This window comes from Balaenoptera musculus, chromosome 13 (assembly GCF_009873245.2).
Source record: "Balaenoptera musculus isolate JJ_BM4_2016_0621 chromosome 13, mBalMus1.pri.v3, whole genome shotgun sequence".
Lineage (NCBI taxonomy): Eukaryota > Metazoa > Chordata > Mammalia > Artiodactyla > Balaenopteridae > Balaenoptera > Balaenoptera musculus.
Window position 1 is genome coordinate 84,533,192 of NC_045797.1, and position 13,196 is coordinate 84,546,387.

Genomic DNA, 13,196 nt, shown 5'->3' on the forward strand with positions numbered 1-13,196 from the left:
AAGGTCAGAATATTTATGTGACTTATCACAGGATACAGAGCTCAGGTACTGATGACTTCCAACACAGTGCAGGGTCCTGAAACCTGTTTGCTTTCCAAAAGCATAGTTTACCTTATCGACTATGTGGGGTTGCTGCTTTCTCAGTCAAGAAATATTAAGTTTTCTTAGGCTTCTTTCATAAAGAATTTCTCACAAGTAAATGCAAGATAGAATAAGGATTAATGTTATTTTCCACCATGCTGCTTCTTGGTAAGATATATTAATGCTTTAATAGAAATGTTAATAATGTTTTATATTTACAAATAGAAGTTTTTAATATTATATCTTATATGAAGTGATTGTTGATTTTTTTATTATACAGGACAATAAAACTGCTTTGTATTGGGCAGTTGAGAAAGGAAATGCAACAATGGTGAGAGATATCTTACAGTGCAATCCTGACACTGAAATATGCACAAAGGTATCAACGACATTTCTGTTCTCTTAGCAATACCTAGTGCTGAATGTTAGTACTGCTTATTTTTTTCAATTTTTTACAGTTGTTTGATATTAGAATTATACTGATTTAAGTGGAAATGTTCTGTATTAAATTGAGGAGTAAGTTTATATCCTTTCAGGAGTTGTGTATTCACAGCAAAATGCAGTGTGTAATTTATTTTAATTATTATTTAATTTATTTTAATCAGAAAGTACAGTATCAGCCCTTCATAAATTGTGGACAGATCATTTCCCCAGAATTATTTTATGCTCCTGTTGTTTGGAATGCAGAACACATTTCCTTTTAAAAGATCATTGTGTGTGGTTATTGGTTCCCCAAACCAACCACTTTTAGTCTATTTTACTCAAATCATGTGGAAAGTATAAAACTGTATAAGACTTTAGTGATTATATTTGGCTTTACATGTAATAGTTGTCCATGGGGAAAATATATTTGGAGTTCTGGATTGAAATGGCAGGAATGAATAAAGCAAACTTACGGAATCACCTGTAAGACAATCCTATTTCATCCGTTAGAGATTTGGAGCAGCATCTTCTAAACCAGTGGTGGTAACCTCAGAGCCCTGGGGCAGAGCTTTTCCTGGGATACCGTCTGCTTTGCAGGTGGTGGCTGCTTGGAATCTTGTTTCTTTTTCGTTTAGACCTTTGTGTCAGCTACTGTGACCACACGTGGCTTCTGACCAGATTTTGCTTTTTCTTAATTCAGTGCTGAACTGTGGTCTCTTCTTATTTTTCTTAATTTGATTTTGAAAGCAATTGTAAACTCCTTTGAGGTTTCCCAAAGGCATACTGCTTGTATCAGATTGTTTCCCCCTTATACGCAGGTCCTGAGGTGCACAGAGGCGCTGGTAAAAACATCTGACAAATCTAGACACTGGCTTGCCTGGACATTGACAGGCTAGGTAGTGGGTTGCTTGGGTGAGGTGGTCAGAACGGGAAGCAGCCTCTGGCGGAGCTGCCCCAGATGTCAGTGGTGGGACCTGGGGAAAGACAGTTAGTGGTGAGGGGCAGAAGCGGCTGATAGGTAGTGGGGCACATCTCTTGCTCTGCTGAGTGATATAAAAGTATTTTGATACAGGTGATTGGTTGTGAAAGGAAAAGCATTTGTTAGTTTTTCCAACTATGTTTTCTTGAGAACATTTTCAATATAGACTGGTCAGATATTTGAATTCTTGACACGTGTGTTTATGTGACTTTAAAGATTTAGGAGTAAAGGTATTAATCTGGCAAACTTTCTTATCTGTGCCCACAGGATGGTGAAACACCTCTTATAAAGGCTACCAAGATGAGAAATATAGAAGTAGTAGAGCTGCTGCTGGATAAAGGAGCTAAAGTATCTGCCGTAGATAAGGTAAAAACATCAGTGTAGAGAGCAGGTGTTTTTTGAGGGCTATAGGTAGACTGACTGTATATCCGGTGGGTTTAATGGGGGTCTGATTTTATTTTGTGGAGGGAGAGGTTACTTGCTGGGGCTGTTTGTGTGGGATTTGGATGCTGTGAGAGCTTCTTGGCTGTTCCGAGAGCATGCTGAGGAGTGGGTGGGCTCAGTACACAGCAAAGCAGCTGCTTCAGAGGTTCCCTCTATGGCTCAGATCAGTTACGGCGAGCTGCACTGACCACCATGCAAGGAGGATGTCATCAGGTGTGGAGCTTGTTCAGAGAAACAGGAGGAAAGAATCCAAAAGGGGCTGGAGAAGATAGAATGCCAGAAGGAGACTGGCATTCATGTTCACCAGCAGGAGAGATGTTCTGCCATGTGTCCTTGCCTTAATCCTTTTAGAGGAATGTTCATATTTTCCATAATAAATTTAACTCTAAATTGCTTAATACTTCATATAGAATTGATTCCTGGTTTTAGTTTGTCTACATTTTAAGCAGGATTCTTTCTCTACTTCAAATTGATTTCCTCACAGAAAAGAAGTGAATTGATTTATGTGTGAACTAAGAAATATAAATTTTTCCCTCTGAGTATATAATATGATTTGGGCTCTCCTAATCCATAATAGGTTGACGTTTATCTTTTTATTATTCATGAGGCAATTAAACAAAAAACACAGAATTAATAGATATTTGCCTTTTATTTTATCAAGAAACAACATTATTAAAAAAAGCACAAAAAAGCCTCCCACCTATTATTACCATATTAATGTATTTATATATGGTATATATATTAATGTATATTAATACCATATTAATATAAAATAAAGAAAATATAAAGAAAAATTTTAATCTTAAAAGTTAGGGCATAAAGTCAAAGAGAAGTTGTTGAAATTGAATATACTTAACTTTCTAGAAAACTTCTGTATTGCCTGTTTTTCTCATTCTGCTGTTGACTACTTTCTGGCACTGGTCTCCTAATTTGCAAAAGGGAACCACTGGACTACGTGCCCTTTAAGGTTCCAATGGCCTCGTTAATTCTGTAACATGCCATTTATAAATAACTGTTTCATACTCATTAAAATCCCTGAAGGACCCTGTCTCGGACCCTGTTGTGTGTGCTTTGTCTTGAGTCAGCACATACTTGCTGAGAAGCACATGTGATACCTGGAATGTTCTTGGAGTGAATGTGCATTCATTCACACGTACTTACAAAGGATGGATAAGGTGCTGTCCTGCTCGAATTTGGAATACAAACTTGTAAAAGTCTTGAACCTGGCTCTTCATAAAGGATTACATTAAAAAAAATTTAAGAATAAGGTTAATGTTATTTTTACCTGGCCCATCACCAATCTCTGTTTATCTTCAGCATAGTGGCAGGGTGTGTTGATGTCTTCTCTGCATTTTCAGAAATTTTGTGTCTGGCTGAAATGTTACTGATGATATTTCTTTCTTCTCACATGTTTGGGGATAAGAAATGGAGTTCAGGTGGAGAAATAAGATGATGAAGTTCAGTTTAGATGTGTTTAGTTTGAAGGCTAAGGCGTTCAGGAGGCTGTGACCGATAGGGCTTGAATTTGGGCAAGAAATCAAGGCTGGTGATAGGAATTTCACAGTTAGTTACCAAGAGATAAGAGCTGCATGGGAGTGACTAAGATCATCAGTTTGGAAGAAAGATGAAAGCTGAGGTCAAACTTTCCTTACAGCGTGTGTCACATTCTAATTTGTTTTATGATTGTGCACGTTTATCCAATCTCCTCCTGTTACGTTGTAACTTAGTTAAGGCCATGGACTGTTTTGTCTATCATCTCCATATCCCCCACAGTATCCAGCTCAGTGCCTTACTATATAGTGAGCTCAATATGTAGCTTTTGTGCCATATTTAGGATATAGGAAGGGAATCTAGAAAAGGAAGAAGTAGACCTGAGGCAGAAGAGGAGATTCAAAATCACTATAAGGTTGTGCTATAGAAGCCACAGGAAGTGAGTGGGTGAGAACTGAGAATTTCATTTGTTAACTTGTGGGTCATTGTCTTTAAGAGAGATGTTTGTGAAGTAAAAAGTGGAGAACACCTTGTGGACTGAATTTGTTTTTTTTTTTTTTACGTATTAGTTTTCCTTAGTGTTGGATGCGAATACTAATATGATGGAGATTCTAATAAGGGAAGAAGGCAGGTTGATGTTAGGGAGCCGTGAAAGCTGAGGAGAACGGAAGAAGCTGTAGTAGCCAGAGAAGGATGGATTCAACATAGAGGACTCCAAGGAAGAGAATGTAGGGAACTAACATAATGGTGACAAAGGGCGTGGGGAAGGACGAGGTCGCTCGTGCTAGTGGAATATCAGCATGGGTTGGGAAGCTTTCTAGACAAATGGAGACCACGTTGTGAAATAGCATATAAATTCGTTGAGGAAGGTGGTTGACATCTGTGGACAGTAAGTATCTGGATGATAGATGGTTACTGACCTGTGATGGGGGTGGATCCAGGGCCTGGGAGGAGCCACAAGGAAAAAGCCTGTTGCTTGTCCTCTTTCGTTCTAGAAGGCTGTGGGAGAAGTCATACCTGAGGGAAGCTAGGGAAGGAACTAGAGAAAGAAATTGTGGGGAGGATACAGAGATAAAAATTCACATTATTTATACATTCTATATGAAAAATATGAAAAGTTTGGATTTTCTGTTATTTTAGAGAAACATGAAAATTGTTACTCTGTATATACTATATGTAAGAAATGTGAAAGTTCAAGTTTCCTGCCACTATTTTACAGAAAGGAGACACTCCTTTGCATATTGCTATTCGTGGGAGGAGTCGGAAACTGGCAGAACTTCTTTTAAGAAATCCCAAAGATGGACGGTTACTTTATAGGCCCAACAAAGCAGGCGAGACTCCCTACAACATTGACTGTAGCCATCAGAAAAGTATTTTAACTCAAATATTTGGAGCCAGTAAGTATTGGGTTTTGTACCTGACTGGGCTTTTAAGACATGAATGTCTATGAAAAAATTAAGAGACTTCCAGCAGTTTTGCATTTCTGACTTAACTGAAGATTATAAAAGTTAAGAAAGTTATTACTTTACTGTAGAAAAAGAACTTTTCCCTGTCTAAAGCTGTTTTGCATTATATTGTAGCATTCAAATTAAGTACATTCAGAGTCAACAATCAGCTTTTAAGACTTCTAGAAATCTAGCCTACTTTTCTAAAACTCTCTTCCCCCTCTTATTCTCTCAGGTATACTGTGTGCTTTTATCAAAACGCACTCTGTTTTCAGAGTGTGGCTCTCTACCTTTGCTTGTGCTGTGTCCTCTCCATCCCCATGAATGTTCTTGTTAAAATCGTCTCTCTCCAAGGCTGGAGTCAGTTGTCGTGTTCTCAGTGACGTTTTAACTGATCTGCCTAACCATATACAATTTTTGCCTCATTTAAATACTTAAGCATTTGTGTTTATATTTCCTTTTTTAATACTTATTATATATGGCCTTTTATTTTGTTTCTTTTAAAATTTTCTCCCTTATTTCTTTTAGAATTTTCTCCCTTCCAGATTCCAAGTTATTCAGGGCAGGGATTCTTTCTTCTCATCTTGTATCCTCCATAATATCTAGCACATAATGCCTTGAATGTTGTACTAAAATAGTTTTTGCTTGTAAAGGATGCACATGAGAATGTAATCATTCACATGTGGTCTTTTGAAATACGGAACAGTTTTCTACTAGAGTTAAAAAAGAGATATGTTAGTCCGAGAAACCAACAGGAGATAGTAGAATCCTGCCACTTTCCAGTTTAGCTGTTTACTTACATAAGCAAGTATGATTCTATTCAACATTATGAGTTGTATTTTAAAATATTTTTTTCTGATGATAATAATAATGCACACATTAAATTTTAAGGATTAAAACACGAATATAGTAGAAAGTGCAAATTTCCCATTGTCCTTTATCTCCTAATTTGTAATTGTTTGAATGACTTGCCAAGATTTTCTTTATATTTCTAAAAATGTTTTATACTATGTATATAGCCTTAAAAAACTTGAGATACCATAATATAAGAGTTTTTAATAATGAACTATACCATATTTTAATTGTTGCATAATCTTTCATTCTAAGTTCTAATAGTACATTCAGTTCTTTATTGATGAATATTTGGTTTGTTTTGCTGTTAAAAGCTAGTGCTGGGCTTCCCTGGTGGCGCAGTGGTTGAGAATCTGCCTGCCAATGCAGGGGACACGGGTTCGAGCCCTGGTCTGGGAAGATCCCACATGCCGCGGAGCAACTAGGCCCGTGAGCCATAATTACTGAGCCTGCGCGTCTGGAGCCTGTGCTCCGCAACAAGAGAGACCGCGATAGTGAGAGGCCCGCACACCACGATGAAGAGTGGCCCCCACTTGCCACCACTAGAGAAAGCCCTCGCACAGAAACGAAGACCCAACACAGCCATAAATAAATAAATTAAAAAAAAAAAAAAAAAAAAAAGCTAGTGCTGAAGTGAACATCTTTTTTGTACGTATATCCGTTAACTCTTATTTTTAGGATTATTTTCTTGGAATAAACTCCCAGAAGTAGAATTGGCAAGTCAGTGGATGTTCAGTTTTGATAGACTTTCCAAAATGGTTGTAACAATTTCTCCTTCCTTAGACCATGCATGATAGTGCAGTTTCCTGCAACCTTGCTAAAACTGGATATTTCCGGCTTCCTTAAGCTTCCTGATCAGATCAATAAGAAAAAATTTCATTTTAATTTGCATTGTAAAATTATTAGTGAGATTGAGATCTTTTAATATGTTCATAGGCTATTTGCATTTTTGCTATTTTCCTCTTTGTATCCTTTGCTCTCTTTTTTCTTGAGGTTTTAAAATTATTTAAAAATTGATTTTTGTGTCTTTAAGTATATTGATCCTGGATCCAGCCTATATATTGTATCTCTCTCCCGTGCTTATTCTTTGTTTATGGTGATGGGGTTTTTTAATTCCCCATCCAAAAGTTATATAAATTTGTAGTTTACTTGTTGGTCTTTTCCTGCAGTTCTGGCTTTAGTATTATATTGAGAAAGGCCTTTTCCACACAAAGATTTTTATAGTTTTTTCTTTTATATTTTCTTCTAGTACTTTTATAGTTTTACTCTTTACATTTAATTTTTTAATGTTTCAGAAACTTATTTTTGTTAAAGTATGAGATGCAGCGTTTTAATTTTATTTTAAAAAATGGATGGCTTACTTCTCCCAACACCACTTACTAATTCATCCTTTCCCCACTGATTTGAAATGCCACATGTTAATATCCTGTGTGAGTTCTGTGATGTTGTAACTATTGTAGCTTCAGGATAATGTATTTTGATTCTTCTCCAAAGACAGCTACTTTTTGGTAGTCTTTAAATTATTTTTCATAGCTATTTTTGCATGTTCTTCTTGCTTTTCAGTTTTTCAAAATACTCTCATGGAATATTATTATTGGAATTGCCTTAAAGTGGCAGATTAATTTGGGGGAGAATTGCTCTTTTTAAGTCGTTGAACCTTTCTGCCTGAAACCATAGAATGTCTCTTTTTCTCTGGTTATCTATTATTATTTTCACTAACATAGCCTTTATATAGGTATTATACATATTAAAATGATTCCGAGGGACTAGTTACTGTTCTAATCATTTTATTGATTCTAAAATGTACTTTACTCCACATTTTAGCATCCCTGAAGTTGGAATATGTCTTATAATTGATGGGTAAGAAAGCATCATGTCATAATTTGGCAGCACTTTTTCTTTCTTAGTTGTACATAATAATGATGCATCTTATAATTAGTAGGTATCTTAAGTTCTATGAAATATGGTATTAACTTAAGCACCTCTGAACCTATTTTTACACAGGTCTAACCATTTAAAATAAGTGATTTTCCTCAATTAAGTAAACAATTAATAAATGAAAATTGATGCTCCTTTTTAATAGTAATGTCTTTAATGCAAGGATATGGTGTGTTTATAATTACAGGACACTTGTCTCCTACGGAAACAGATGGTGACATGCTTGGTTATGATTTGTATAGCAGTGCCCTGGCAGATATTCTCAGTGAACCTACCATGCAGCCGCCCATTTGTGTGGGGCTGTATGCACAGTGGGGAAGTGGGAAATCCTTCTTGCTCAAGAAACTAGAAGGTATAGGGCATGTTTGTAAAAAGTCTGCATATATAACAAAGTTTTCTCTTGTGTATTTTTTTTTTTTTAAGTAAAGAAGAATAGAGGTTTTTTTTTTTAACATCTTTATTGGAATATAATTGCTTTACAATGGTGTGTTAGTTTCTGCTTTATAACAAAGTGAATCAGTTACACATACACATGTGTTCCCATATCTCTTCCCTCTTGCGTCTCCCTCCCTCCCACCCTCCCTATCCCACCCCTCTAGGTGGTCACAAAGCACCGAACTGATCTCCCTGTGCTATGCAGCTGCTTCCCACTAGCTATCTATTTTACATTTGGTAGTGTATATATATCCTCAAGTCCATTCTCTAGTAGGTCTGTGTCTTTATTCCCGTCTTGCCCCTAGGTTCTTCATGACCTTTTGTTTTTTTCTTTCCTAGATTCCATATATATGTGTTAGCATACAGTATTTGTTTTTCTCTTTCTGACTTACTTCATTCTGTATGACAGAGTCTAGGTCCATCCACCTCACTACAAATAACTCAATTTTGTTTCTTTTTATGGCTGAGTAATATTCCATTGTATATATGTGCCACATCTTCTTTATCCATTCATCTGTTGATGGACATTTAGGTTGCTTCCATGTCCTGGCTATTGTAAATAGAGCTACTATGAACATTTTGATACATGACTCTTTTTGAATTATGGTCTTCTCAGGGTATATGCCCAGTAGTGGGATTGCTGGGTCGTATGGTAGAAAAGAGTTTTATGTATGGGTATGTGGTTGATCCTCCGCACTGTTATTTGAGTTCTCTTTCTAAAACAGAGATCCAGCTGTGTTATAGCATACTTTAAACCCCTTCGTAGCACATTCCCTGTGAATGCTGTTTATAACCATCCTACCCAGGCCCTTCACAGACTGTCAGTTTGCGTGAGCACCCCTGCTGGGACTGCCCCCTGCGTGTGCTCAGGGATGTACGCGTAGGGGCTCTCTGCGCCCACACGAGCCCACTAGACCCTTCCTGAGTGGCCTCCTCTACTAGGAGCTTCCTGGACAGGTCCCCCACCTCCCTGCTGAGCCCCACTCCTTTTGTTTGGCAAAATCTCACTCGTTCTTCAAGGACAGGTGTCAGTATTGCCTGTAAAATTCTTGCTAAGTTTTGTAGTAAGAATGCCTTGTTAAGGGCTCATCTGGACTGAGCGCACACCTTTAAGAGCAGTGATCCTCAAATGTAATTGGAGGGAGGAGGGGTGAGGAGGAGCAGAGAGGAATGGTGGTGCTAGCTAGGTATAATAGTTTGAAGACACATAACAGAGTAATAGTTTTTAGTTTTATATCTGGAAACAGTACCTTGTTGATTGTATAATACAAAGCACAAGAATAAATACCAACAAAATCTTAACAGATGGGAATATATGAAAGAGGATTTTGTGCATTTTCAGTAGGAAGCAAGAGAGTGGGTAGGACAAGGGTCAAGGGTAGAGGTACCTCTGGGGAATGAGATTCTTATCAGAAGAGAACATTGGTTAAAATGGTTAAGTAGCAGCATTCTATCTAGGGACTTGGTAAGTGCTCAGTAAATGTTTATATTGAAAATGTGAAATTTTCAAAATGTTTGAAGTTGTATTTCTTAAATAAAACAGAAATAATGTTTTCATATTAATTTCTCTTTCAGATGAAATGAAAACCTTTGCAGGACAACAGATTGAACCTCTTTTTCAGTTTTCATGGCTTATAGTATTTCTGACCCTGCTCCTTTGTGGAGGGCTTGGTTTATTGTTTGCTTTTACGATTGACCCAAATCTTGGAATAGCAGTGTCCTTGAGCTTCTTGGCTCTCTTATATATATTTTTTAGTAAGTCCTTGCCTTTTGTCTTTTTCAAAAATGTAGAGAATGTCAAAACTCATTGTTTTACTTAAAATTGTATCTATATCTTTCTCCTAAAGTCTGTAAGAGGTTTTCATAATTAGGTGAGAAAATTGATTTTTTGCTATTTTGTAAGTTGGCCTAGAGGAACATTGTCCCCAGCCTGGCTGGTACAGCTTTAAAAACTAGTGCAGTACTTGTTAATATTGAAGCAGAACTTTTATTTATTATACTTTCCCTTTTATATGTTAATTAATGATTTATATTTAAATCTTTTTCTGAAAATAAGTTTTTATAGCTGTCATGGCATGCTCTTAATCATTTTGACCATGACTGTAATTTTTATTTTATCTAAAAGCAAAGTAATGGATATATATAATCCCTGTTCTCAGGAGTGTCTTCAGTTGCAAGAAAGGAAATAGATTTACCTTTGGAGGAACTACTGGTAACTTCAGCAGTTGCAAGTAGTGATAAAACCAGTCTTTTATGTTTGAATCTGAACTAAGGGTTATGTTTCTGTTTAAGGCATTATCTTTCTGATTGTGTTTCTTATGTCATATTTTAGTCAGCTTACTTTCCATTTTTCACATACCTGATGTATGTTGGGGGAGGTTAATTAATTGAGGAATTCTTTGAGGAGTAGTTAGGAAATGGAATGGGACCATGAAAATTATGTAAGTCTACCTGTTACTACTTGATACTTGACTGTTTGGAGAAAAGAGGCTGCTTGACTAATGATTGTTCTGGATAATTTTGTTTTAAACCGTGAATTTCAGTTGTTGTTTACTTTGGTGGACGAAGGGAAGGAGAGAATTGGAATTGGGCCTGGGTCCTCAGTACTAGATTGGCAAGACATATTGGGTATTTGGAGCTCCTCCTCAAATTGATGTTTGTGAATCCGCCTGAATTGCCAGAGCAAACCACTAAAGCGTTACCTGTGAGGTGAGTTGGTCCCTTTGACAGAAGTAACTTTTAATAAGATGAAGCAAGTAAAAGTTTATAATGCATCATTTCTCAATGTATATTCCAAAAAAACATTGGTCCCTTAAACTTTTTAATGTGAGAAATAAAGCAAACAAATACTCCCTGGTCAAATCTGTGTGGGAAACACTTCATATTATAGCTCCCTCTTGTACATTAAAGGATTAGAGACACCTTTTCATAAAGAAATCAATTTAACTTTGATTTACCATATTTTATTTGAGCATAAACCCATGTTCCCCCCCTTATGACACCTGTTATCAACCTTTGGACAAATTTGAAAAGAGTGCTGGTCTATTTGAAAAGAGTGAAAGGAGTCCTGGCATCTCTTTACATCAGGGTGTAACTTCGGCAACTCAGCTTGTGCTCCGAGCTGCTCTTTCCTCACCTGTGGAAATATATTTACCCACTCCTCTAAAATTATTATTAATATCAGATAGGAAATGTATAAGAAAACAGTTCAGAAAAGATGAGAAACATGTAAGTCAAAGAGTAAAGGAAAGCTAGAGGGCTCCAGAGGAAAGTAAAATGAAAAAAAAAAAAAAAGTTTAGAACACTGAAAGCAAAAGGAATTCAATAGAAATTAGTAAAATAATTAGTAATAATTAGTTAAATATGCACTAAAAGATTAAGAATTTAAAAATTATTATAAGATAAAATAGGTTTAAGTTAAGCTGAAAGTAAATAGGCCAAACCAGATAAGACATCAAAAGTATAATATAAGAGAGGAAGATAAAAATAAAAGTTTACAGATAATTGGCACATAGGAGTAAGTATTAAGAAAAGGATATAAAATGAGAAGTTAAAATGAAAAGCGTAAAAAGAAAACGTGCAGAGTGTAATAAAAGAAATGGAGAAGATATTTTTACATAAAATAAAAACACTTTAATGAGATGGTATTTGTTTAAAAAATTAGAACAACTAAACTAGCATGCATATACATAGTACAGTGTGATCCTAGATTGTATTTTGAAAGCAGTGCCTATCTACAGGATTGAGATGAGAGTTTAGTTTAGGGGTAGAAGGGAAGAAAGGAACTAATGCAGAAATAATATCCATTCGGAGACTCAAAATACAAATAGTTCAGTTATTTTGCAGAACAACTGTGAAATGAATATTTTATAGCTTCTTTCTAAATCCCTGGTAGATGTTTAAGCTATAAATAAAACATTCTAAAGCTTGAGTTTTTAAATGGCATTCAATTCTTAATTACTATAATATTTTCTCAAGGTTTTAATCTCTTCGGTTGGTGCTTAGAAAACTTTATGCAGCATTTTTTGGCTGATATGGGGTGTCACCTTTTAATCGTTTTAATCGTTGTATCATGAGATCTGTTGAGATGTCTGATTCCTTGGCTAAGCTGTCATAATCTTTTTCCCTTTCTGCCTTTAGTCAGAATTACTTCATATAAGTCTACCACATTTAACTTTTGTTATTGCCTTTTCCTGAGAAAGGTATATAAGATGTTAGAAATGGAAGATACCTAATTACAAGTTGTTTTCCCTCCTTAGAATTTTAAAAACAACATTTTGAAAGAGACATGAAGAAATACAGGCTAAATGATAGAGATAACATATGTTGAAATCGTTTCTTTAGATAGCTGAGTAACATTTTCTTTCCCCTTTCCCCAAGGTTTTTGTTTACAGATTATAATAGGTTGTCCAGTGTAGGTGGAGAAACATCAATGGCTGAAATGATTGCCACCCTCTCGGATGCTTGTGAAAGAGAGTTTGGCTTTTTGGCAACCAGGCTTTTCCGAGTATTCAAGACTGAAGATACGCAGGGTAGGACCTCCTTCTCTTCTTTGTGTGTATGTAGGGCTTGAGGATGGGATGGATGAAATGCATGAAAACATGAATTGAACATCAGATTCATCATATGTTGTCACCGTAATGATTGAGATTTTCTGGATGCTTGACATGTTAAAACCATTTGTTGTATTACAGGTAAAAATAAATGGAAAAAAACGTGTTGTCTCCCATCTTTTGTCATCTTCCTTTTTATCTTTGGCTGCGTTATTGCTGGAATTACTCTTCTGACTATATTCAGAGTTGACCCAAAGCATCTGACAGTGAATGCCGTCCTCATATCAATTGCGTCGATAGTGGGATTGGCCTTTGTGCTGAATTGTCGTACGTGGTGGCAGGTGCTGGACTCTCTCCTGAATTCTCAAAGGAAACGCCTCCATAATGCTGCCTCTAAACTGCACAAATTGAAAAGTGAAGGATTCATGAAAGTAAGCACTCACTGCTTCTTAGAAAATAATCCTGGGAGTTTCCTGGTGATCCAGTGGTTAGGACTGCGCGCTTTCACTGCCGAGGGCCGGAGTTCAATCCCTGATCGGGGGGAACTAAGATCCC

At 36.4% G+C, this 13,196-nt stretch overlaps 1 protein-coding gene across 13 annotated transcripts in view; it reads left to right on the forward strand.

The window, feature by feature from the left end:
- KIDINS220 (kinase D interacting substrate 220) overlaps positions 1-13,196 on the forward strand; it is a 97,502-nt gene that overhangs the window by 27,451 nt on the left and 56,855 nt on the right. For all 13 annotated transcript variants that reach the window (XM_036873492.1, XM_036873493.1, XM_036873496.1 and 10 more), the window contains exons 10-17: positions 362-460; positions 1,751-1,849; positions 4,638-4,815; positions 7,841-8,005; positions 9,664-9,843; positions 10,632-10,797; positions 12,469-12,620; positions 12,783-13,072. In XM_036873492.1, coding sequence (XP_036729387.1) covers positions 362-460; positions 1,751-1,849; positions 4,638-4,815; positions 7,841-8,005; positions 9,664-9,843; positions 10,632-10,797; positions 12,469-12,620; positions 12,783-13,072 — 1,329 coding nt within the window. The remainder of the gene's footprint in view (positions 1-361; positions 461-1,750; positions 1,850-4,637; positions 4,816-7,840; positions 8,006-9,663; positions 9,844-10,631; positions 10,798-12,468; positions 12,621-12,782; positions 13,073-13,196) is intronic.